Genomic DNA, 27,193 nt, shown 5'->3' with positions numbered 1-27,193 from the left:
GAGTCAGCAGAGCCTGCAGCAGGAATGTAAGACTTTGTGAGAGACTACTTAAGAGAGTGACAGGTTCACCAGGAAGGGAGTGATTATTCTCTTGGGACATTCCAAGTCTCAAACTGCACAGAAAAATATTTTTTACTCAGTCATGATAGAATGCATTTTATGTTAGTCCTTTACTGGTAGTATTTCATCCTGTCTAATATTTTAGATCATCTGATTTCAAATGTATGGATAATGTTGCACTCTTGTTAAATAAGAAGGGAAAGCATGCAGAGCATAGCTCATGAAATACCAATCTCCTCCCATCCCCCCCACACTTGTAAATGCATGTGTGCATAGGCATCGGAATGGGGGTGGCCTTAGGGCCATGACCCCCCCCCAATTGGTGGTCAAAGTTCAGAAGAGTTATGACTCTCCCGACTCCCCCACCCACCTCTTCCCCAATTACTGTAATTTTAAATCTTGATGCAGCCGGTTGGAAAGCAGAAATAAAGAGAAACTGTAACCCACTTGATGGAAAAATAAATCTCCAGACAACAAAGGTAACCCCCACCAAAAAAAAAAAACAGTTTGTTTTAAATTTATTTACTTGAAATACAGTACGTTAGCTTTGGGAAATGTGTATAGTAGATGTCTTTGTATTGTGTTCAACAGAATATAAAATGCATCTCTGGTTTTCTCCAGTGTTACCTGCTGAGTTTAACTTTTTTTGAGGTTCCCAGCTCAATTTTTGTCTACTTATTTATGATTCTAATTTGTGATCTCTTGTTCTGTATTTGGTGAGGGTCTGGCTTAAAATGTTTATTTAAAATGCCTTAGGCCAGCGATGGCGAACCTATGGCACGCGTGCCAACTGTGGCACGCGAAGGCCTTGCAGCTGGCACGCGCAGGGCCGCCATCAGGGCAGTACTACCAGGGGGTGCACAGGAGAGAGAGCTGAACGGGGACGATGGGGGACCCACGGGGTTAAATATAACTTGAGCCGCGAGGCTCGTCTTCTACACCGACTGCCCTGCAGCTCACACAGCCGATCGGAAATCTTCCCCGACGTCAGCGCTGACGTCGGGGAAGACTTCTGGTCGGCTATGTGTGCGCGGCGGGACAGGCAGGAAATAGAAGACAAGCCTACGCGGCTCGAGCTACATTTTGCTGAGAAAGTTGCTAAGATGGGCTGGGAGGCAAACGGGGAACACAAAAGGGGGAGGGAGTGCGTTTTGGACACAAGGCATGAACTTGGGAGAGAGGAAGGGAGGGAAAGAGATGCTGAGGTGGGGGAGGGAATGGGTTTTTGGACACAGAAGGCATGAACTTGGGAGAGAGGAAGGGAGGGAAAGAGATGCTGAGGTGGGGGAGGGAATGGGTTTTTGGACACAGAAGGCATGAACTTGGGAGAGAGGAAAGGAGGGAAAGAGATGCTGAGGTGGGGGAGGGAATGGGTTTTTGGACACAGAAGGCATGGACTTGGGAGAGGAAGGGAGGGAAATAGATGCTGAGGTAGGGGAGGGAATGGGTTTTTGGACACAGAAGGCATGGACTTGGGAGAGAGGAAAGGAGGGAAATAGATGCTGAGGTGGGGGAGGGAATGGGTTTTTGGACACAGAAGGCATGGACTTGTGAGAGAGGAAGGGAGGGAAAGAGATGCTGAGGTGGGGGGAGGGAATGGGTTTTTGGACACAGAAGGCATGGACTTGGGAGAGAGGAAGGAAGGGAAAGAGATGGTTGTGTACACGGGGAATAGAAGAAAGGAGAATTTTTGGTCATAGGGAGGGAGTGAGGTACAGACAGTGGCATACCAAGGTGGGGGTGGGGGCGGTCTGCCCCGGTTTTACACCCCAAGGGGGTGCACAGCTGGCCACCCTCCAGTGTTCTCCCTAGGCTGGCAAACTGCGTCTCTTTAGCCACTTGAGTGCCACCGCCGCCATTGGGAACAGGCCGGTGCCAAGTTCTCCCTGCTTTTCCCTGTGGGGCCGACCAACTCTCGCCACCCGCGTCAATTCTGATGTCGGAGAGGACGTTCTGGGCCAGCCAATCGCTGCCTGGCTGGCCCAGAACGTCCTCTCCGATGTTAGAATTGACGTCGAGTGGCGAGAGTTGGTCGGCCCCGCAGGGAAGAGAAGCAGGGCGAACTCGGCGCCGGCCTGTTCCCGATAGCGGCAGTGGCAGCCTATTCCCCAGTGGCGGTGGCAGCATTTTCCCACTGGTGGTGGCATAGGGGAGGGCAAGGAGAAAGAAAGAAAGGGGGGACAGGGAGCCAGAAAAAAAAAAAAGAAAGAGGGCTGGGTGAAACAAAGAAAAATGGGGCACGGAGAGAGAGAGAAAGACAGACATACAGAATGAAAGGGGGTTTGGAGAGAGAGAAAAGAAAGAAGGGGGCAGGGTGAAACAAAGAAAAAGTTTGGGGAGGGAATGAGGTCTGGAGGAGAGGAAGCATACAGGAGGCTGAAAAAAGGGAAGAAATATTGGATGCACAGTCAGAAGAATAAAGTGCAACCAGAGACTGATGAAATTACCAAAGGTAGGAAAATGATTTTATTTTCAATTTAGTGATCAAAATGTGTCCGTTTTGAGAATTTATATATGCTGTCTATATTTTGCACTATGGCCCCCTTTTACTAAACCACAATAGCGTTTTTTAGCTTCAAGAGCAACGTGGGGCATTCAGCGCAGGTCCCTGCGCTAAAAACTGCTATCGCGGTTTAGTAAAAAGGGAGGGGGAATATTTGTCTATTTTTGTATAGTTGTTACTGAGGTGACATTGCATAAAGTCATCTGCCTTGACCTCTTTGAAAACCCACGGAATATAAATGATAATTAACATTTTCTCTGCGTACAGCGTGCTTTGTGTTTTTAAAATTTTATTGTTGGTAGATCATTTTGACTTGGCCACAAAGGTAAGGGGGAGGGAGGGGAGCTGCTGAAAGAGTCTACCTTGACGTGGTTGCAGGCTTACAAATCTTTTGGTCAAAGAGTGCGGCGACAGAGAAAAGTATGTGTGTATTCGGCCCATGAATGAAATCATTAAAACATTATAAATTGCCAATAAATTGAAATGAAAGCCAAAGGATTGTGAATCAAATTGATTCTCTGACAATACAAAGATTCCAACCTTTAAAAATGATGTTACATAGTTCAGGCAACTTTATAAAGAGTTTTTAAATACTAAAATCTTGTTATTAAGGTTTAATTGACATGCTGGCACTTTGAGGAAATTCTTTGGTTTTGTGCGGCAGTTTGGGCACTCGGGCTCAAAAAGGTTAGCCATCACTGCCTTAGGCTCATAACATTGTATAAAATAATCTTTCTACTTTGAGCAGGAAGATGTGGGAAAGAAAATTAAGACTACGGGGATGGTGAGTGGACAGGGATGAAAAATGCAGGGACAGTTAGGGGACAGGGAAGAAAAATGCACTTCACTGTGGGGATGGTGAGGGGATGGAGATTAATCTTTATCCCCGCATCATTCTCTAGTTTGGTGTCTCTCAAACTTTTTTAGCTCCAGTACATTAAACGGAGCAAATGTTTTTTGCGGCACTTTATAATTGAAATTATAAAATTGCAAAATCAACCAAAAATGAAATTTGAGAATTATTTATTTAAAGTTCTTTAAGCTAAGTATGGGTAATTGTAACAGCGGTTAAACTAAAGTAGATAGAATAGAATTGCTAATCAATGCGAAGGGTTTGCTTGTTTTTTTAGTGCAAATTAACTCAAGACAAACACCTTTCCTAAAGACAAACACTCTAAGATTTCATTTGTCAGCCTTCTCAGCATACCACACATTGGTGCATGGTAAACCAGTTTCATAGCACCCTCTCATTTCTCACTTTGAGAGCTCTTACCAATCTTAGACCTCCACTGATATCCTTCTCCATCCTGGGACTTCAATGTAGTCTTGGAACAATTGATGTAGGACCCTCTTGAGCCGTTGGGATCTACATCTCTCACCTTTCTTTTCTGGAAAACAACCTTTCTTACAGCGCTCACATCAACTAGGAGAATTAGTGAGCTTCAAGTTTTAGGCGCATATTATCCTTATTTACAATTTTTTCCAAATAATGTGCAATTACGGACTCATCCTAAATTTCTTCCCAAGGTGGTTTTGGATTCCATCTTAATCAAGCCATCACTTTGCTGTCATTCTTTCCACCTCCTCTGCAGCAGAAGAGTACCTTCATACATTAGATTGCAGAAGAGCATTTCTTTTTTACCTTAAGAGACCTCATTTCTGCAAATCCAGCCAACTATTAATTTCCTACAATCCAGCTACCCGTGGCCAACCAGCTATTTCATCATGGATTACATTCTTCATCCATTTTTGTTACACAATAGCTCATATACAGCCCCCAAGTTGAATTGGGGCACATAAACTACAAGCTACAGCTGCTTCAACAGCAAACTTGAAATCAATCCCAATTCAGGATATCTGCAGAGCAGCAACCTGGTCTTCAGTGCATACGTTTACAAAGCACTATTGTTTAGACCAAAGCTTAGCACAAGACGTTAGTGTTGCACAATCAGTCTTACGTAATTTATTTGTATTGTAATTTATATCCACCACCCATCTGCTTTTTCAGCTTGGGACTCGCCAATAAGTATGCCTGCATATCCCCTGCTTGTCTCCGGAGTCCGGAGAAAGCAAAGTTGCTTACCTGTAACAGATGTTCTCTGTAGACAGCAGGGGAATGCAGCCACACTTGCCCGCCCACCATCCCCTCATCTCAACTTAGAAACATAGAAAGATGACGGCAGAAAAGGGCTATAGCCCATCAAGTCTGCCCACTCTACTGACCCACCCCATTACGTCTGAGTACTAATGACCTAGTTCCTTAACTCGACCCTCGTAGGGATCCCACTAGGACGTCCCATTTATTCTTAAAGTCAAGCACGTTGGTGGCCTTGATCACCTGCTCTGGAAGCTTGTTCCAGTGATCTACAACCCTTTCTGTGAAGAAATACTTCCTTACGTCACTATCAAATTTCCCTCCTCTGAGTTTGAGCAGATGCCCCCTTGTGACCCAGGGTCCTTTGAGAAAGTTATATTACTAGAGACAAAACTGATAGGAGGAGGGGAGGGACTCCAGGTTTTGGGCATCCTGCACATGCTCAGTAAGCCAAAAGCTTTCTATAGCTAGGGGAGAGCAACGACACACAGGCTCAGTCAGAGGATTTCACCAATAAGTGTGGCTGCATTCCCCTGCTATCTACGGAGAACACCTATTAGAGGTAAGCAACTTTGCTATCCTTACACAGACGCTCATAACATTGACAGATTCTTGCGTATGTGCCATATATTTCAACTATTCTAGTGTATATTTATGAAGGGAATTTTTTAAAATAAAGTAAAATTCTGGAATCTCTCATGGTACACCTGGAATCTCTTTGGGCAACACAGTTTGAGAGACACTGCTCTAGTTGGAAGGAGTTTCTGTGTACCAGATGATCTGAGCAAAATGTTCCAAATCAGCAAAGTTTACAATGATTTACAATGGTGCCAAATGCCAACTAAGGGCATATGAGAGGCCAGTTTCAAAGAGCTATCAAGTGGAAAACATAGTGAAAGCCTCCCTTCTCATTCATCTCGGATCCCCAGCTTAGTGCTAAATTGCTATAATGAGAAGGATTTCTGAATGGAAAAGGGAAAAACATGCCTCAAAATTTAGGGATTAACTTAAGGACAGTAATTTCTCTCACACTGCCAGTATAGACTAAAAAAAAAAAAAAGGCAAAGTTACACTTCAGCCTTTTTCAGTAAAATAATACATGGAAATAAAACTTATAAAGGTTAATTTAAAAAGATAAGACATAGCCATACTGAAGGGGGGTTGGAAAGAGGGAAAGACGGATTATAAAATTATTTTGTGTGTGTATATGAAGAATGAACGGAAAAAATGGCATTACAATTACTGTTTCCCCAAAAATAAGACCTACCCCTGAAAATAAGCCCTAGCGTGATTTTTAAAAGTGCTCCTAATGTAAGCTCTACCCCTAAAATAAGCCCTAGTTAGATCAACCCCCAAAGCCCCTCCTGAATGTCCCGACTCCATTCCTGACAATGGTGCTGCCCAATTCGCCAGCAGCAGCGCTTTCTCCCTCTCTCCCCCCCCCCCCAATGTACAGCACCTTTCCATCCACCCATACAGCAGAACCCCGCTGACCCTTCCACTAAGAGATCAACATACCTCAGCTCCAAGCAGCAGTGGCAGCAGCAATCTGAACAAACTGCTTCGCAGCTTTCCCTGCATCAGTGATGCAGTGTTGGGAAGGCCACGAAGCAACCTGCTCAGAGTGCTGCTGCTGCTGTTTGGAGTAGAGGTATGTTGGTCTCATGGTGGGAAGGTCGGTGGGGTTTTGCTGAGCAGGGGGATGGGAGGGAAGGGTCGGCAGGGTTCTGCATGGGATGGGAGGGAGGGATAGAAAAATGCATAAGGGGATGGGTGAGAGGAGAGGAAAGATGCTGCATATGGGGGGGGGAAGAAAGGAAAGAAGAATTGGGGTGGAGGAGAGGAAGGGAGAGACGATCGTTGTACATGAAAAAATAAGACATCCCTGAAAATAAGCCCTAGTGCATTTTTTTGAACCCAAAATTAATGACACTGTCTTATTTTGGGGGGAACACTGTATTACTAATATTATGGGAGGCAAGATCTGAGGCAGAACTTGGGTGGATCTAGAGTGGAGCTTTTGGGCCCCCCAAACAAAAAAGTGTTTTGCTGCCTATGCACTTGTGTGTTGGGGTGGGGGGTTGGTTAGATAATGTGTGTATGTATGTACTTTTTGATTTTTCTTTGTGAAAGCATTTTATGTTCTGAAAATTCTTTTTTTCAAGGTTGTTTGTGAAACATCTCCCAAAGATTTGCACTATGTGGTCCTTCTACTGTATATTATCTGTCAATGAAGCTGCAAATAGATTTGTTCTTTGGGGCAGAGAAGACAACTCTGTGAGCCCTCAAGTTTAATTTCCATAGGGGTTTCTTCCCATCCCTCATTATCATTAGGATCATTACACTGATTTTTCTGAATTACTGCCTCACAAATTTTGTACTTCTATAGCTCTAGCAGGCCCCAGATTCACAGATTAGATCTGGAGTCATGACATCGGCGGGTGCCATCCAAGGGTTCTGTACTTTCTGTGGCTGCAAAAATTGGGGTTACAGCCACAGAAAGATTGGTGAGCTGGGCTCTTAGTCCTCTAATTTGTTGGCATGCTCCTCTTGTATCCACTTGGGGTCCTCTATGTGCTGGCTCAAGGTTTACAATTTTGTTATATGCATCCAGCCTAGTTTTCAGGTCTGCCACTCTGTGGCCTGCTTCTGACACCAAAACCCATAGCTGACACCATTTCCAACATAATTATTGATACTTACCATAATGATTCTCAGATCCCTTGAATCATTGCTTCACTTTTCTGCTGAGTGCATCACTATACACTAGAGAATGACACGGGGAAAAAATCTGTCCCCGTCACCGCCCCGTCCCCGGCCCACCATCCTCTGCACCGCCCCGTCACCGTCACCGCCATCCCTTTCACCGCCCCGTCATCGCCACTGCCATCCCATTCACCGCCCCGTCACCGTCCCTGCTGCATCCATATAAGCCTTAGTACTGTAATATTTAGCTTATTCCTTTCTTATAAATCAAAGTTCCTGCTGCTGAACTAGAGAAAGAGATGTTCAGCTGGCAGGGCTTTGTTTATAAATTTTTATCAACACAACTAATATACTACTTTATCCTAAAGCAAAAAATAAATAAATAGAATTTTTTTTCTACCTTTGTTGTCTGGTTTCTGCTTTCCACATCTTCTCATTCAATTCCTTCTATCCACTGTGTGTCTTCTCTCTGCGTCTTCCATTTGCTGTTACTGTGCCTCTCCCTTCACCCCCCCCCCCCAATTGGTCTAGCACCCATCTTCTTCCCTCCGCTCCCCCATAGTCTGGCATCTGTCTTCTTCCCATTCTGTCTTCCACATTTCCCTTCAGGGTCTGTTCCTCTCCACCCTCCTTCAATGTCTGTCCTATTCCTTTCCACCACCACCCTTCCCTCCCTCCTTTACCATCTGTTCCTTTCTACCACCCTTCAGCTCCTCGCGTGTGGCCTATCTATCTACCTTCCTCCCTCTTATTTTCATGGCACGTTACAATGTAATTTGTGCAAGCCACTGGAGCCTGCGAGCTCGGTCCCTGTCCCATCCCCACAAACCATCTCGCTTCTGTGCTCCTATTTTCCCCATTTCTAATATCTCCCCTATGTATCTGCCATTGCCCCCCCCCCCGTGTCCATATACCATCCCCATGGCATGTCCCCTTTATGTCTCTGTCCCTATGCCCCATGCACATAATTTCCCCTCTTTCTGTTACCTTCCTGTGTCCATATTTCCCCTATCTTCCTCTTCCATACCAGTGTGTCTCTTCTTTTCAACCCCATCTAGCTTTTTTCCCTCTTTCTTCCCTCCCCTCCCCCCTGCTTCTAGCATCTGGCTCACCTGCCTGTCCTTCCCTTTCTTTCCTGCTGTGGGTTTTTCTTTCCGTCTTCATCTCCTTGGCCCAGAATCCTTTTCCCTTTCACTCCCTCCTTCCAGTTTGAGCCGGGAACACGGGCGATCGCACTGTCCCCGCAGCCCCCACCTGCCTGCCTAATCAATCCTAGTGTTTAGCCAGCTCTCTCCCTTCTCCTCACCTTAGTTTGCAGGCTTTCTTTTTCGGCGACCTGCACGCTTTCCCAAAGAGCCGCGCACGCGCGGCTGCTCAGTGTTCAATCTTCTGCTCTGCTGCAACTTCCTGTTTCCGGTTGCGTCAGAGCAGAAGATCGAAACTGAGCAGCAGCGGGTGCGCGGCTCTTTGATAGCGTGCGGGTCGCCGAAAAAGAAAACCTACAAACTAAGGTGAGGAGAAGGGAGAGAGCTGGCTAATCACTACGATCGATTGGGCAGGCGGGTGTGGGCTGCGGGGACCGCGCGATCCTTCATGCCTCACTGCGGGGACAAGACCATTCACCGCTCCACGGGGCGGTGAATGGCCTTGTCCCCGCCCCGCAGCGACTGCTAGTTTTCGTTCCCTGTTTTGGCGGGTTACCCGCGGCTAAACGCGGTGGCCGCGGGTAAACTGCCACCGTGTCATTCTCTATTATACACTTCCCCTTCAGGGCTGCTGACAAGCCTTTGCTTGGCAGCTTATCTGGACTGCATGATATGGACATGTTTTCTCACTCCTGTGCACTTTCTGAGCTTGCAGCTCCCACCTTTAAATAACTGATTTCTCTTTTGAACCCTTCATAGCTGACCTAGGTTATCCTTTCTATTCCATGTCAATGTCCTTAATTTTTTTTTTTGGGGGGGGAGTGGGGGATGGTTAGTAGTTAGCTATTGGGTAATACAAGAGCAGAAGGAGCAACTCTCTTACACCTCTATCTTGGCAGGTGATGTTACTGGTCTTCTCTTCAACTCCTTTTAAATAATTCTTTCCAATTTCTGTTGGTTTGGAAAGTATAATGACCAATTAAACAATTTGCAGATTTATTGAACATTTTAGGGGTAATTTTACAGCTGCCTCTATTAATGAAAAGTATTTGCATATTTTTGCTTGGGAAATTATGCCAGGAAAGAGAACCTACACTCTGTAACTTCTACAGATAATTTTCCCAAAAGAAAATACACACATACTATTGAAACTGCAAAAGGACACATAAGTAGAAACCAATTCTTCCCTCGAGTGTTTCTTCAAACCGCTAACAAACGTAACCTCAAAATAGACAGAACAAACACTGCTTTACCTGCAGAATTTTTATTAATTGACCTCCATGTGTACAATGACATGGTCTGCAGTAGAAAATGACATGGGGACAAATTTGTCCCTGTCCCTGTCCCCGCAGGAACTCAGTTTCCCCGTCCTGTCCCTGTCCCATTCCTGTAAGCTCTACCTTAACTACACAAGCCTTGAACACTTATGATTTTAAAGTGTTTGAGGCTTGTGCAGATGAGGAGTTTGCAGGAATGGGGCAGGGAAAGGAAAAGAACTTGCGGGGATGGGAAAATGAGTTCCTGCGGGGACGGGGAAAAATTTGTCCCCATGTCATTCTCTGGTCCACCCTATGTTTGTAGCACAAATACAGAATTTGAATAGCCCTATAAGTTTAAGGGTTTTATTGATTTAATTACAGGAAGTATCTGAATCTCAGGCAGTGAACAAATGTACTAAATGGCTGCAAGAGTGTTCCATGTTTCCTATTGACTGCAGAAAGAGGTACTGGAAAATGGTACAGTGCTTTTTTCCCAGCTTAGAGTAATTAGCTATTTTGTTCTTCACAGGAATACTGTGGTCTATTATTCAGCTGGAATAACAGTGGGTACTCTTGCTACACTGGTTCTACTCGTGTTTCTACTTAAAAGATTTATTCCTAAGGTAAGTTAATTATTATATATATACTAGTCTTTAAGCCCGTTACATTAATGGGTGCTAGAATATATGTATGTCTGTCTTTCATTCTTTCTTTCTCTCTCCCCTTGGTCGCTTTCTGTCTCTCTCTTTCCTCGGCTGTCAACCATCACCCCTTGCCTGTTCCACCTGTCCAGCCGTAGGCCTTCTCCCTTCCTTTTACCTCCCCCCGTCCAGCAGCACTCCTTACCTGCTCCCCCTGTCCAGCAGCACTTCTTCCCTGCTCCCCAGTCACTCCTTCACTGCTCCCCTTATCCAGCAGCAGCCCTTCTCCTTTTGTTTTACCTCCCCCCTGTCCATCAGCATCTCTTCCTGCTCCCCCTGTCCAGCAGTAGGCCTCCCTTCCTTTTTCCCCCTATCCATCAGCACCTCTTCCTGCTCCCCCTGTCCAGCAGTAGGCCTCCCTTCCTTTTTCCCCCCCTGTCCATCAGCACCTCTTCCTGCTCCCCCTGTCCAGCAATAGGCCTGCCTTCCTTTCCCCCTATGTCCATCAGCACCTCTTCCTGCTCCCCCTGTCCATCAGTAGGCCTCCCTTCCTTTTCCCCCCCAGTTCATCAGCACCTCTTCTTGCTCCCCCTGTCCAGCAGTTGGCCTCCCTTCCTCCCCCCCCCACCAGACCAGAATCTCCCCTTTCTCTATCCCCCCAACAGTCCAACATATCCCTTCTCTCTATCTCCCATCAATCAAGCATCTCCCCTCTGTCTCCTCCTGTCAGCCGCTTCCCTTACCTTTGTACCTCAGATATCAAATGTAAGCAAGGCCTGTTTTATGATTCTTCATGAGCTGTATTCAAATGGACGGTACTTTGACCATGACACGTTTCATTCTCTTGTTCTTTCACCGTTAATAGCCAGATTAGATTATTGAAACATCGTGTACTTAGACTGCTCCCGTACATACTTCAAGAAGCTTCGCAAACTCCAAAACAGCCTTTAGATTGCTAAATCACACCCCTACATAGGATCATGTCTCTCCACTACTACAACTGGCTCCCTATTGATCAGTGCTTAGGATTTAAGTTACTCTCGCTCCTATTGAAAGCTAATAGGATAGATTTTCTGGATTATCTAGCAATTCTTACTATCGAGCCGCTGCCGACAGGCTGGGTCCAGCTCCGGTGCGTCGCTCGCACACAGCAGCGTGAGCAGCATCACCAGCACCGCCATCACCGCTTCTGGACACTACGGGAGCCCCCGCGCCTGCGCATCACCCTGGCACGGGTAGTCGAGCAACAGTTGATTTCAGAGTGCGCGAGGCCAGCTTTTAAACCCTTCTCGAGGGGGTGGGACACGCTGGTGAGGAGCTTCGGGGGCTGATGCTGTTAGCCTCGGCAGAGACAGAGCGGCCGAGCTGAGCAGGCGACAGAGCCCTCGTGTGTCCCCCCCCTCCCCTCCCTGGTGCCAGCGCCGCTCTCCCTCTCAACGGGCTGGGCCGGCGGACCGTGGCTTCTTCGGAAGACGGGGCCGCTGCGTTTTGTAGGGCCGGGTCTGGCGGCGCCGTGTAGGGCGGAAGTGGGAGCCGGGGCCTCAGCACCGGCCGGGCGGCTCGCGCCGCCAGCCCCCAGGAGCTCAAGGCCAGCGGCGGACATGCCTGGCGTGCCATGGTGCAGGAGGAACAGCGGCGCGAGGTGGAAAGCAGCGGCGCGTGGTGGAGAGCATGTGGTGACGTAAAACGCGTGCATGCGCACTCGTGTTTCCGCGATGGATCAGGGAACACGATTTTTTTAGTGCGCATGCGCGTCCTACCATTTTATTATATTAGATATTCTTTTTTTTTTTTTTTTTTAGGACACAAAAGAGCATCTACTGGTACTCTAGCAAAGATGAGTGTTTTGTTTGTGACCTTGTGTCATAAGAACATAAGAATTGCCATCTCCGGATCAGACCTTAGGTCCATCAAGTCCGGTAATCCGCTCACGCGGAGGCCCAGCCAGGTATAACCTGGCGAAACCTTAGTAACCCGTATCCTTCTATGCATCTTGCGAGGAGATGTGCATCTAACTTGCCCTTAAATTCTAGAACGGTGGGTTCTGCAGCAACCTCCACCGGGAGAGCAGTCCAGGTGTCCACCACTCGCTGTGTGAAGCAGAACTTCCTGGCATTTGTCCTGGGCTTATCCCCCCCTCAGCTTCAGTCCATGACCTCTTGTCCTCGTCACATTTGACATCGTAAATAACTTTTTATCCTGCTCTATTTTGTCGATTCCTTTTATTATTTTGAAAGTCTCAATCAGATCCCCTCGCAGTCTCCTCTTCTCAAGGGAGAACAGTCTCAGTTTTCTAAGTCGTTCCATGTAGCTCCATATCTTTTACTAGCTTCGTTGCTCACCTCTGCACCCTCTCCTGCAGTTTTATATCCTTCTTTAGGTAGGGAGACCAGTGTTGGGCACAATATTCCAAGTGTGGTCTGACCATTGCTCTATAAAGCGGCATTATGACTCTCTCTGATCTACTCATGATTCCCTTCTTTATCATGCCCAAACATTCTGTTTGCTTTCTTTGCCGCCGCCGCACATTGTGCTGACGGTTTCAGGGTCCTATCTATCAGTACACCCAGGTCCTTGTCTTGTTCACTCTTACCTAGAGTTGCACCTGACATTCTATATTCATGCTCCTTGTTCTTTTTGCCCAAATGCTTTACTTTGCATTTTTCCACATTAAACTTCATCTGCCATTTCTCTGCCCATCTCTCTAACTGGCTCAAATCTCTCTGGAGTTCCTCGCTGTCCTTTTGTGATCTGATTGCCCGAACATCCATAGCCTTGAATCCAATCTGAGGCCCAAAAGGGAGTCCTGATATCTATTCAGGTGAGGCTAAAGGGGACCAGTATCACTATTCAAAAGTAGAGCAGACCCCACAAGAGACTGCATAACAGTAAATTGGGCAATAAAGATCATATTATGAACTATTCAGGCCTGTGAAACGCCATTAGCTGTCTTATTACCTATGTATGAACCTGATTGTTCCTTTTCAGGAAAACCACAGTGAGGATACATGAGCTGAGATGTCAGCACAAATTAAGGAAAGAAACCAAAAATACCTATCCATAGTTCGGTTGCCTCTGAACCTCATTTGCCTACACTCTGAAACATTAGCAACGTAGAATGTAGTGGGGGAAACTCGTCACTAGTATACATATGAAAATGCTTATTAACAGAGCAGTCATTTTACATCAGTGACCTTAAAAGGTACTAGTAAATGCAAACTCTGTTATCACTGTATTTGATGGAGAGCTATTATGTCCTGGCCATAGCAGAATGTCATATCTGACCCCAGTGGTTGATATAGTTTTCTGTGACTTCAAGAAAATGTAGGGCAGTTTGACAATCCAGATGTTTAAATTGAGGAAAAAATGACACTGGAACAGCAAGAAGAGTGTGTCCTGTCTTTACCTACTGTGCTTGCTATTGAGTATCTTAAGATAATCCATAATGAATCAAAGTTCATTGAGCCCAGCATCCTATTTCTGAAAGTGACCAGTCTATATCACAAGTACATGGCAGATCCCAAAAAGTAGATCAAATTTGTCATAGCTTGAGGGGCAAACATGGTATGCAGGGAGAGATGTGAGGAACTGCTTTGCTTTGCTGACTAGAAGATCTATACAGGCTCTGACCCAGGCTGCCTCTACAGGAAAAGGGTAAGTTTATGATCTAGGTCAGCTCAGTGCTCTCCCATTGCCACCTAACATCACGGGAGTGACTGTGACACCACTTTTAATATTGAGGTTTGCAGCAATGCATGATCACAGGTATATGCCTAGTGGAGCATGACCAAATGGATACACCTCTGTAGTGCACTGAGGGTATTTTGAAGGTTTGTTAATGTTGGAAAGTGGAACATCAAGGTATGATCTCTTCCATCAGCCTGTCGCCACACATTCAGGACCCTATGGACAGGCATATTTTAGTATTTCAGAGCCTAGCACTTTCATCCAGTGAAAATGAGATTCTCCAATATTCTGAGGCCTATCTGAAAACCAGAATTCTGCCACCCCCACCAAGAGAGGGGCCATAAATTTGTAGCTCTATAGTAAGTCAGGCTGTACAGATTTCTTTATTGGATGCCCCACCATTGCCAACTGAGCAGATCTCTGTTAAGGGAAGCGCTTCTCTTCTCCTAACCACTCCTTCCTCCCCAGGGTACTTCAGCTAAATGTAGACCAAAAAAGTATGTGTGTTGTGGAAAGTATATACTTTTTATCTACAGTCCATTCTCGTTATTCGCATGTTCCTAATTCATGATTTCACTTATCCACAGTTGCATGCATTGTGACTGCTATTCACGCCATGTGTTCATATATTCGCGGACCTCTGACCTTAGAAAAAAGCATTGATTCCTTTCATTTCCACTTTACGGTTTTGGCTTTGCTTCCAGAAGCAACCACCAAGCGGCAAGAGAGTGAGTTACAGACATAAGAGTGAGTTACAAGCATCTGTAGGTACAGCTCCGAAGAGAAAGAAGCATGTCATGTGTCTGAGTGAAAAATACAGGCTTTAGACAGGTTTTATTTTGGCATTTTTTTTCTGCTGTCAGCTGTGAGTTCAATGTGGGATCCTTTTGCTTTAAGGTACTATCTGGTTTAGCCCCTCAATATATAATTGACCTCTTCCACTTCTCAACCAATAGTAACGAGAGGTACACACCCAAAGTTCATCTTCCCACCGGTTAGAGGATGTAAATTTAAAAGACACCATCAACATCTTCTCTCTTACCAGGCAGCATTATGGGGCAAAGACTTGGAAAAACTAATTAGAAACGCAAATAACTATGGTGAATTTAGGAAACACCTAAAGACATACCTGTTCTTGAAATACCTAGGTAGCGAATCCGCACAATCTCTCCCATCATAATCTCCCACCTCAATCCCCCCCATCACAACTGTTCCCTTAAACTGCTAGTCACTATTCTTCAACTATGTAAGTTCTACTCTATTTGTAGCATCTTTCTAATCATTGTAAACCGCATAGAACTTCACGGTCCTGCGGTATATAAACTGTTATTATTATTATTATCTGGCTCAGGGCTCTCAACCAATTTTTGGTCAAAGAAAAATTTTGAATGTTATCCCTGGCATCCCTTTATCCCCTTCTCTATGACTGGTTATGCTCTCTGGATCTCAAGGAGGCCTACACTCATATTCCCATTCATCCGGCCTCCCATCATTACCTCAGAATTTGGGTGGGGAATCTGCATTTTCAATACAGAGTGCTGCCCTTCGGCCTGGCTTCATCTCCCAGGGTGTTCACCAAGTGCCTGGTAGTGGTAGCAGCAGCTCTAAGGAACCATGGGCTTCAGGTATTTCTCTACCTCGACGATTGATTCATTAAAGATTCAACATCTCAAGGGGTTATTGTAGCGACCCAACAGACTACCTGGTTCCTACAAAGTTTGGGATTCGAAATCAACTTTCCCAAATCCCATCTTCAGCCCTCACAGAATCTACAATGCATCGGAGCTGTTCTGGATACTATCCAACTCAGAGCATTCCTTCCACAACAATGTCTGGAAGCTCTACTTGAACTCTGTCATGTAGTGTCTTCCCGCACTTCCATCTCAGCGAGACACATGATGGTACTACTAGGCCTCATGGCCTCTACAGTACACGTGACTCCTTTTGCCAGACTTCACCTCAGAATTCCTCAGTGGACCCTGGCTTCTCAATGGACATAGGTTTGCGACACACTTTCTCGACACATCACAGTCACTGCTTCTTTGAAGCAGTCTCTCCATTGGTGGATGCTCTCTTCCAATCTCTCCTGAGGCTTGCTTTTTCAAACGCCCTCTCACCATTAGATCTTCACGACAGATTCTTCGACCTACACTTGGGGCACTCATCTCGATGGTCTCCATACACAAGGCCACTGAACCAGTACGGATCATCAATGTTGCATCAATCTGTTGGAACTCAGAGCGATTTTCAAGGCTCTCAACGCTTTTCAACATCTTCATGACCAGGTAGTCCTCATTCGGACGGACAACCAAGACGCCATGTGTTATGTCAACAAACGGGAGGACGGGATCTGCCTCCCTTTGTCAAGAAGCTCTGAAGGTTTGGGACTGGGCAATCCGCCACAACACCTTCCTCAAAGCTGTCTACATCCAAGGGGCAAAGAATTGCTTGGCGGACAACTTGAGTCATCTTCTGCAACCTCACGAATGGCCAACCATTCCTCGCCTCTTCATCACATTTTTTCACAGTGGGGAACGCCTCAGATAGACCTCTTTGCAGTTCCCCACAATTACAAACTGCCTCAGTTCTGCTCCAGGATATACTCTCCTCATTGCCTCGAGGCAGATGCTTTTCTTCTGGAATGGACAAATCTCTTCCTCTGTGCATTTCCTACATTCCCTCTCATTCTCAAGACTCTGGTCAAGCTGAAGAACGATCATGCCACCATGATTCTGATTGCTCCTCGGTGGCCGAGACAACCTTGGTACTCCCTCCTACTTCAACTCAGCAGCAGGGAGCCATAACTTCTACCAGTTTTTCCTTCTCTGCTTACACAGAGCCAAGGATCTCTGCTTCATCCCAACCTGCAGTCTCTACACCTGACAGTTTGGTACCTCTCAACATGACTCCTCTGCAGTTTTCTCAACCTGTCAGAGACATTTTAGAGGCTTCTAGGAAACCTACCACTAGACAATGCTATCACCAAAAATGGACTAGATTTTCTACGTGGTGTGTTTCTCATGATAAGGTGCCCCAACATTCCTCCTTATCTTCTGTTTTGGATTATCTTTTGCATTTATCGACTTCTGGCCTCAAGTCTACATCGATCCGAGTCCATCTCAGTGCAATTGCAGCTTTCCATCAACCTATCGAAGGGAAACCCCTGGGATAAAGCACAGTTAACTTACCGTAACAGGTGTTATCCAGGGACAGCAAGCAGCTATTCTCACAACCCACCCACCTTCCCTGGTTGGCTTCTTTGCTAGCTATCTGAACTGAGGAGAAGCGTCCTGCGCTGGGCGGGAAGGCACTCGTGCATGCGCGGTGCGGTCGACTCGAAACTTCTAGTTTCTTCAAGCAAGTCTGCTTGCAAGCTTCCGCATCCGGGCTCCGCTGATGACATTACCCTTTATGTGAGAATAGCTGCCTGCTGTCCCTGGATAACACCTGTTACAGTAAGTAACTGTGCTTTTCTGCGGAGCCAGAAGCACTGCTCCCTTGCTTAGCACAATCTCGTTGTCCTTCTTGCACTAAGGCTCTTTTGGTTATCTTCGGGTTAGTCGCTGTGCTCGCATCTTTATTTTCTTTCTTTTCCTTTTGACCAGGTCATCCGGTCTTGCTTTGGCCACCTGGCCTCGCGGGGCCACGGTCGTATTTTTCTTATGTCCCGGCTTCGCACCGGGTTTAAAAACTGCACTAGGTGCAACCGGGTTATCTCCATCACCAATCCTCATCGTCAGTGTGTGGAGTGCCTGGGTGCGGAGCACCGTGCTGAGTCGTGTCCGCGTTGTGCGACTTTGCAACCGCGGACTTTTCGTCGGAGGGTGGTCAAGATTCTCCAACTCTTTGACCCGATGGATTCTGCGGGACAGGCCTCGAGCTCGGCCTTGGCACCGCCATTGAGTGCCTCAAGCCTCGAAGTTCCCCTCGGCCTCGGCTCCTCCTGCTACTCCGGCCTCGGGTAAGTCTCCTCTTTCCTCCTCAGGTGTGCCGGCAAAGAAGCCTACGTCTCATGTGATTGCCGCCTCATCGTCGTCGTCTTTGAGTCCTTTCTCACTTAAGGAATACTCTTCCTCGAGGTCGCCCCTGAAGGAGCGCACTGCTACACCTACGACCCAACATCCTTTGGTCTCTGTGCCTATGTTCGAGGACATGCTTAAGGCTATTCGTACCACAAAGCTTTCCTCGGTGGTGAGCCAGCTTGTCCAGTCCTCGACGCCTCTGACTTCGGTCTCGACCCAGTCCCAGTCTGACCAGCCTGAGCTGAGCTCTTGTGTCTCGGGGCCATGCCCGCAAGACTTGCAGGGTTCCCTCGAGCGATTCTTCATCTCCGGAGTTGGGACCTGTGACTTTACGAGGGTCAATGAAAGGGGCCCATTTCTCGCCCGCTATTTTGGTCAGGCCTGGCCCGTATAAAAGACTGCGGTCTTCTCCGCCCCTTCGGGACATGTCTCCGACCACGAAGCCTTCCAGGCACACCCTTATCCACGAGTTGGACTCTAGTTTACATTCCCCATTGAGGTAGATGCCAGCCTCTAAGGGGTCTTCTCCTCGAAACTCCTCCTTTACTCATTTCATTTCTGACATGGGCAGGGCCTTGAACCTGGATCTCCAGTCTGAGTCCCGTTATACCCGGGAATTCCTGGCGGAAATGGGTGTTGATCATCCGCCCCTTGAGGTGCTGCGCTTGCCATTGCACCAGGTTCTCCGGCAAACATTTCTCTGGAACCTGGAGACCCCCCATGCGGTCACAGCTATTCCCTCCAAGTTGGAGTCCCATTACTGGACGATCCCAGTCAAAGGGTTTGAAAGTTCATAGCTTTCTCACCAATCCTTGGTGGCTGAGTCTTCCTTGAAGAAATCCAACCCCTCGAAGGTCTACGCTGCCATCCCTCCAGGCCGGGAGGGCCGTACGATGGACAAATTTGGTCGCTGTCTTTATCAAAACTCAATGATGGCGAACAGTTGTCCTCAACTATAACTTTATCTTACGTCCTACCTCCGGTTCTGTGTGGATGCCCTCCACTTGTTCCAGGCGGATGTGCCGGATTCTCGGCGTCAGGAGTTTCGTCTCCTCGATGAGACCCTCTCCCAGATCCGCTTCTATATGTTTCAGGCGGCCTACGATCGCCATGCGTCGCCTCGCTTGGCTCAGGATTGTGCATATGGATCCGAATTTACAGGATCGTCTTGCCAATTTCCCATGTGTGGGTCATGAGCTATTTGATGATTCCATCGAGGCGGCCACTAAGCGCCTCTTGGAACACGAACGGTCCTTCGCATCTCTGGTGAGACTTAAGCCGAAAACCCCTCCGTCTCGGAAATATAAAATTCCTCTTCGGAGGTACCCGCAGAAATCTACTCCTGCATTCTCTTGGCCTCCTTCGAAGCGGCCACAGCAACAGCAGCAGCGTCAAGCTAAGGCCCAGGCTCCGGCGAAGCCTGGGCCGTGTTTTTGACAATTCCTATCTGAGCGTACGGGCTCCCTTCCTCCTGGAGACTTCCCCCCTTCCCATCGGGGGTCATCTCCATCATTTTTATCCCCAATGGGAAATTCTTACCATCAACAGTTGGGTGCTTTCCATCGTCCGGGAAGGGTACTCCCTTCACTTCAGTCGCATACCCCCGGACCTTCCACCAAGAGAGTTTCTTTCTTCCCAGTCTCAGCTACCTCTACTTCTGCAGGAAGCTCAGGCTCTTCTTCACCTTCGGGCGGTCGAGGTGGTTCTTCTGGACCAGTGGAATACGGGTTTTTATTCCCAGTAGTTTCTGGTACCCAAGAAGATGGGGGATCTGCGTCCGATCCTGGACCTCCGTGCTCTGAACAAGTTTCTGGTCAGGGAGTGGTTCAGAATGCTCACCCTTCCGACATTGTACCCCCTCTTGGACGAGGGGGGATTGGCTGTGCTCGCTGGACCTCAAGGAGACATACACACACATTCAGATACACCCGGCCTCTCGCCGGTATCTGAGATTCTGGGTGGGGGATCTCCATCTCCAATATCGTGTTCTTCCCTTCGGCCTGGCGGCCTCTCCGAGGGTTTTCATGAAATGTCTAGTGGTGGTAGCTGCGGCTCTGCGTCTCCATGGCCTGCAGGTGTTTCCCTATCTCAATGACTGGTTGATCAAAGCGTCCTCTCGCCACGAAGTTCTGCGAGCGACGAATCAAACCATCTTGCTCCTTCAGAGTCTGGGTTTCGAGGTGAACTTTCCCAAGTCTCACCTCTGTCCGTCTCAGTCTCTCGAATTCATAGGAGCGGTCCTGGACATAGTTCGTCTCCGCTCCTTCTTGCCTCGGCCTCGTCAGGAGGTCCTTGTCCGTTTGTGCCAGAGAGTGACCCATCTATCCTCGGCACCGGCTCGGCTCATGATAGTCCTCCTGGGTCACATGGCCTCCACGGTTCACGTGACTCCTTTTGCCAGACTTCACCTCTGTATTCCTCAGTGGACTCTGGTGTCCCAATGGAACCAGGATCGGGATCCTGTCTCTCGACTCATTGTCATGACTCCTTTTTTGAAGCAGTCTCTCCGTTGGTGGATGCTCTCTTCCAATCTTTCCAGAGATTTTCTGTTTCATGCTCCTCCTCCGCAGAAGATTCCCACGACGGACTCGGCCTATGCTTGGGGGGGCTCATCTGGATGGTCTGCGCACTCAGGTCTTTGGTCCAGTGCTGACCGCCTTTGTCGCATCAATCTGCTGGAGCTTCGAGCGATTTTCCTCGCTCTGAAAGCTTTTTGTCACCTGCTTCATGACCGAGTGATGTTGGTTCGCATGGACAACCAGATCGCCATGTATTATATCAACAAACAGGGAGGCACGGGGTCCCGGTCCCTGTGCCAAGAAGCGATGCGGCTCTGGGATTGGGCCCTCCGCCGCAACATATTCCTTCGAGCTGTCTACATTCAGGGCCAGCACAATTGTCTGGCGGACAAGTTGAGTCATCTTCTACAGCCTCAAGAATGGTCCATCCATTCCTTAACCCTGCGTCAAGTGTTTGCTCGTTGGGGGATTCCGGACGTCGATCTTTTTGCGTCCCCCCTCAATCACAAGTTGCCCCGTTTCTGCTCCAGGGTTTTCACCCCTCTCAGGCTCGAGGCGGATGCCTTTCTGCTGGATTGGACGAACCTGTTTCTTTATGCGTTCCCTCCATTCTCTCTGATTCTGAAGACTCTAGTCAGGCTCAAGTCCATGCGTGCCACCATAATTCTGATAGCTCCTCGGTGGCCCCAACAGCCGTGGTTCTCCCTTCTGTTGCAACTCAGTTCCAGGGAGCCTCTTCTGCCTGTTTTTCCTTCTCTGCTTACGCAGAGTCAGGGTTCTCTACTTCATCCCAACCTACAGTCTCTGCACTTGACGGCTTGGTTCCTCGAGACTTAATGCCCTCATTCCGGTTCTCCCACCCTGTGCTGGAAATCCTGGAGGCGTCTCAGGAGTCCACTCGCCAATGTTACCATCAGAAGTGGACCCGCTTTTCTTCCTGGTGTGCTACTCGGCAGGAGCTGCTGTCTGCCTCCTTATTTGCTGTCCTGGATTATCTGTTGCACTTGTCTGGTGCTGGACTCAAGTCCTCTTCGGTTCGAGTTCACCTTAGTGCCATTGCGGCTTTTCATCAGCCGATTGACGGGACGCCTACTCTGTTAATCCTGTGGTTTTCTGCTTCATGAAAGGCCTTTTCCACATTCATCCGCCCCTTAAACCTTCTCCTATAGTTTGCGATCTTAACGTGGTCCTTGCTGAATTGATGAAACCCCCTTTTGAGCCGCTGGTGCAGGCTCACTTGAAATATCTTACTTGGAAGGTTGTGTTTTTCATTGCTCTCACTTCTGCCCGTCGGGTCAGTGAGCTTCAAGCCTTGGTGGCAGACTCACCTTTCACTGTCTTCCATCATGATAAGGTGGTTCTCCGTACCCATCCTAAGTTCTTGCCTAAGGTTGTTTCTGATTTTCACATCAACCAATCTATTGTTCTTCCTGTGTTTTTTCTGAAGCCCCATTCTCACCCTGGAGAAGTGGCTCTGCATTCTCTTGATTGTAAGTGTGCGCTGGCCAACTAAACTAAACCTTAGGTTCGTATACCGCATCATCTCTACATTCGCAAAGCTCGACACAGTTAACAGGAGTTAAGGTAGAAAGGAACTCCAGAGGAAGGAAGGATGAAGAGGAAATTTAGAGGACTAGAATAATCAGAGAGGGAAGAAGAGTTACATTTTTGAGAATAACCAGGATTTCAGATGTTTACGGAAGAGTTGGAGGGAGCTCAGATTCCTAAGAGGGGAGGTAAGGTTGTTCCAGAGCTCAGTGATTCTAAATGGGAGGGAGGAACCTAGTTTTCCTTTTAGAGAGGGAAAGGAGAATTTCAGTTTTTGGGTGGATCTGGTGGAATTGGGGTTAGAGGAATTCCAAGAAAGAGGAATAAAGGGGGGGGGGGGGGAGGATCCCGTGTAAGATCTTGAAAGTAAGGCAGGCACATTTGAAGTGGACTCTGGAGATTATCGGAAGCCAGTGGAGCTTGGACAAAGCGGTGAGACATGGTCGAATTTGCTTTTTGCGAAGATGAGCTTAGCAGCGGCATTCTAAATCCGCTGGAGCCTTTGAAGGTTTTTCTTTGTTAGGCTTAGGTAGATAGAGTTGCAATAGTCCAGTCTGGAAAGGATGGTGGATTGGACAAGGACAGCAAAGTGCACCGCTCCTCATCGTTCTGCTCCCCAGCTGTTCCTCTCTTTCGATCCTAATCAATTGGGTCACTCTGTTTCTAAGCGGACCATTTCTAACTGGTTGGCCGCTTGTATCTCTTTCTGTTACGCTCAGGCTGGTCTCTCCCTGCCGGGTTGAGTCACAGGCCACAGGTCAGAGCAATGGCGGCGTCTGCCTTCCTCCGCTCGACTCCCATTGAGGAAATCTGTAAGGCTGCCACTTGGTCCTTGGTTCATACTTTCACCTCTCACTACTGTCTGGATGCTTTCTCCAGGCGTGACGGCCATTTTGGCCAGTCAGTTTTGCAAATGTGTTCTCCTAAATTGCCAACTCTCCCTCCATCCCATTCTGGTTAGCTTGGAGGTCTCCCACATGTAGAGAATATGCTGCCTGCTTGTCCTGGGATAAAGCACAGTTACTTACCGTAACAGGTGTTATCCAAGGACAGCAGGCAGATATTCTCGCAACCCACCCACCTCCCCGTGGTTGGCTTCTTTGCTAGCTATCTGAACTGAGGACACGCTGAGACGACGCATGCCCTAGATCGTGCGGGAGGGGCACGTGCGCATGCACGGGCCAATCGCAAGCTTGAAGGTCTTCAAACAAGTCTGCTTGTGAAAACGTCCGCTAGGGGGCTCCGTTAGTGATGTCACCAACATGTAGAGAATATCTGCCTGCTGTCCCTGGATAGCTAGCATCTGTTACGATAAGTAATTGTGCTTACCCAACCAGTCATTCATTCTGCCAGCTTGAAAAGCAAGGGTTCTATTAAAAAATCTTTTATACCTACAAGCTTTTACTGTTGGAAAAGTGAACAGATGAATTCGACATGTGGATCTGTTAGAACAATCCAAAGAAAAATGTGAAACCAGGTAGGCAGGTGCCATATCAAATAGTGATTTAAAACAGAAACAAATAAATTTAAATTAAAACTCTTGCCTTTTTTAAAATAAGAACTAATATGTTCCCATTTTTTTCAAATCAAAAATCAGTCGAACTGCTGAGTTTTGAACAACTCGAAGTCTATTAAGGGTTTTCTTGCAAGTTCCCAAATAGTACAATACTATACAGCACATAGTAATTTTTCAGCACTGTTGTATGCAATTGTTTTTAACAGCGTTACTGTACACCTAATGGTGAGAAAACCATGGTGCATTATGGTTGATGAACAGATTAATTGCTTACTATGGTTGTGCAATACCGTACATTTATTTTCTAGCACTGTTTTCTGCAATTACTGTAAGAATGTTACTTCTATAAGCAAAACTGCAAACAAAAAATGTTTGCAACATTCTAAATGTTCTACTATGGTTTTTGTCAAATGCTGTCCCATGCAGCAACCTAACCCTATTGTTCCAATAGGATCCATTATTTACTTTATGCAATTTAGAGGTGCAAAATGTACTGCTGGAACCTAACCTCTATTTTCCCAAAGGCGCAGTGTTTCATCAGTCGCAATTTTGCAGTTTGCGGATTTATTTTGGAACCATACTACCACGAATAACAAGAATGGACCAGTGTGGCGCAGTGGTTAAAGCTATAGCCTCGGCACCCTGAGGTTGTGGGTTAAAACCCATGCTGCCCCTTGTGACCCTAGGCAAGTCACTTAATTCCCCCCATTGCCCCAGGTACACTAGATAGATTGTGAGCCCGCCAGGACAGAGAAAAATGCTTGAGCACCTGAATAAATTCATGTAAACCATTCTGAGCTTCCCTGGGAGAACGGTATAGAAAATTGAATACATAAATAAGTAATACATACTATATGGGCAGTTTTCAAATGGTTTTAAAACTGTCCATCTTGAAGCATAGTCAAACTCTTGTGTGTGTTTAATAAACAATATTCTGTTTAAAATGAGTAGACTCTTTACTAAGCAGTCTGTTTCATTTGTAGCATAATACCTTCTGGGTTTTAATGAGTGGAAGCTGGATTTCTTCTATATATTTCCTTCACTTCTTAAAGGAGAACATAAATTGGTTGTGGCACGAAAACAAAAATTACCTGTTCGGTAAGTTGGTCAGAATGGGTGAACTAGTTCTTAATTACTACTTTTCTTTCTTTGAGTCCCTCCAGATGAGTCCAGACACTTGGGTTTGTGTTGTCCTACCAGCAAGTAGAGACTGAGATCTATTGAGGTGTGATGTCCTCACTTAAGGACCCTGTGCAACCCTCTGGCCAGTCACTATTTATCATAAAGCAGACAAGCAAAGGCAATTAAAAGGAAAAAAATCTCCTAAGAACTAATGAACCACTCAACAGAGAGCCACCAATGAAGGATAAAGCCCTCCAGACTAAAGATCCAACAGAAATATGCTTAAGAAGACAATAAAAACCCAATTATGCTAAGAACCACAGATAGGTTCTGGATTGATCTGAAGGACTCAAAGAAAGAAAATTAGAATATAAGAATTAATTTTTCATTTTAAATATATAGATTCTAAAAGTTTGTGCTACAGTACTCCCTTTCTTTGTTGTCCTGGCCCTATAATAGTTCGAACAGCCAGGTAGACATAAATCCTGAAAGGTAGAGTGGTCAAGATCAGTAATGATAGTCAATTCTACATCTAATTCACTAATACCATACCTATTAATATGTGCCTTGTTCTTTACTGAACAAGCATTTAAGTAAATCCTAGGAACAGGGATTAAAAAATCAGGAAGCAATACAAAATTCACATGAGGCAAAGATCTCAAGTTGCCGACCGATCTGCCACAAACTTGTTGTCTATCCCAGCTTTTAAAGAGAGCAATAATTGTATGTTTGTTGCTGATTTGGATGAGGAAAACAGCCCTAAGGATTTTTATGAAAAGAGGTGAATCTAAGGTTTTCAGGTGTAAGAAAGCAGCAGTGGGAACCTAAAGACAGTCCCGACGGACTTCTATGGTCTAATGCCCAGAAATATTAAAGAAAAGAAAATTTAACCATTAATATATTTTATAATGAGTGTGACTATTGGGCAGACTGGATGGATCGTTCAGGTCATCATCTGCTGTCATTTACTATCTTACTTTGTAATGAATTCAGAAAAAAAAAAAATTTTCTACATTTGATCCCAGTGTCTTTCTCTGCTTTTCTCTGTTTATTTTCTTAACTCTTCTGTCATTTCTACATTTCTTTTCTCTCTACCATTCATCTTCCCTCTGGGTCCCTTTTTTTCTATCCTGTCCAGCATCTCCCCTGTGACCCTGTTCCTAGTCTCTTATGTCAGCACTGGCCTGCTATGTCTTTATCCTTTTGCTCCCTCCATGTCCAGCATCTCTACTATGTTTCCCTGTCCCTTTCCATGTCTAGCTTCTTTACTCTCTCTTCCTTTCCTCCTATAGCCCCCACTCCAGGATCAGCTCCCTTTTTGCACCATGAGCTCCTGCTCCCATGGTCCAGTGTCTCTCCCCTTCCTTTCTCTAGCAATCCAGTCTCAATCACCTTCTGTCTCTCTCAGTTCCTTGAACCCCTTCCCCCCCCCACCCCACCCTTGAGCCAGCATTTCTCCCCTTATGTTCCTCATTCCATTTTTGTTCTGGGGCTCTCTCACTTTCCTCTGCTTCCTTCCAAGTCTAGCATGTCTTCTGCTCTCTTCCCCCCTCCCACTTACAGGTCTTAGTCTCTCTTCCTCCTTAAACAAATCCAGCATCTTTCAGTCTCCCCCCACATTCTCCACATAAGCCTGGCATCTTTTTCTGTTCCTTTTCGCCCCTAGTCCTCCAAATCTTGTAGCAGGTGGCCAGCAAAGGAGCACTGAAAAGGCAATTGCGTGTCAAATGGTCTGCTGCGCAGTAATTAAGTTTGGACATGCAAAGTTTTCCCTGAAGAAAAAGGTTATTCATGTTATACTCCTAAATTTATTTAGTTATATATATATATATATATATATATATATTTATTTTTTTTTTATTTTTTTTTTTATTTATTTTTTTTTTTAGAAAAACCCCCTGGGTTTGTGGGGTTGTTGTTTTTTTTATATGACTGACCAAGGAAATGGAAATAAAGTCCTACCAGACTGAATGGGAAGCTTGTCACCTGCTGGAGACTAAGAAATACTGACTGGCCAAGACAGGTTATACAAGATAAATTTAGTGACAGCATCACAGCTCAGCAATTCTCAATCTCTACCTGCTGGCAGAACAGCATAAAGCCAAGTATCTGAACTGGTCTGGTAGGATGATAAGGAAATTCAAGAGCTTTTACTGCAAAGTACAACTGTATTTATAAATCCTACAGTAACATTTTTCTAGGCTGTGGATCTGATGAAAACAAGATTACTGAACCAAAACAGTAAAGTTCCTGCAACCTAGATTGGCAGACATCAACCCCAGGCCATTTCAAACAGACACATTGCTTCAGAGCTTATAAGGAACCACCTGATATACTGTGTAGATCCTGGAATACTGTGATGAAATGCTA

The 27,193-nt window shown here is 46.4% G+C and overlaps 1 protein-coding gene across 3 annotated transcripts in view; it reads left to right on the top strand.

The window, feature by feature from the left end:
- Positions 1–27,193, top strand: part of NEMP2 (nuclear envelope integral membrane protein 2) — a 61,577-nt gene that overhangs the window by 26,219 nt on the left and 8,165 nt on the right. For all 3 annotated transcript variants that reach the window (XR_004539701.1, XM_033947216.1, XM_033947217.1), the window contains exons 5-6: positions 10,298–10,391; positions 24,685–24,799. Coding sequence is in view for 2 of the 3 variants with exons in the window: in XM_033947216.1 (XP_033803107.1) it covers positions 10,298–10,391; positions 24,685–24,799 (209 nt within the window). In the remaining variant the exon portion in view is untranslated. The remainder of the gene's footprint in view (positions 1–10,297; positions 10,392–24,684; positions 24,800–27,193) is intronic.

Source organism: Geotrypetes seraphini, chromosome 5, assembly GCF_902459505.1.
Source record: "Geotrypetes seraphini chromosome 5, aGeoSer1.1, whole genome shotgun sequence".
In the NCBI taxonomy this organism is placed as follows: domain Eukaryota; kingdom Metazoa; phylum Chordata; class Amphibia; order Gymnophiona; family Dermophiidae; genus Geotrypetes; species Geotrypetes seraphini.
Note: the sequence above shows the minus strand (reverse complement) of the source record. Positions and strands in the feature narration are given on the sequence as shown.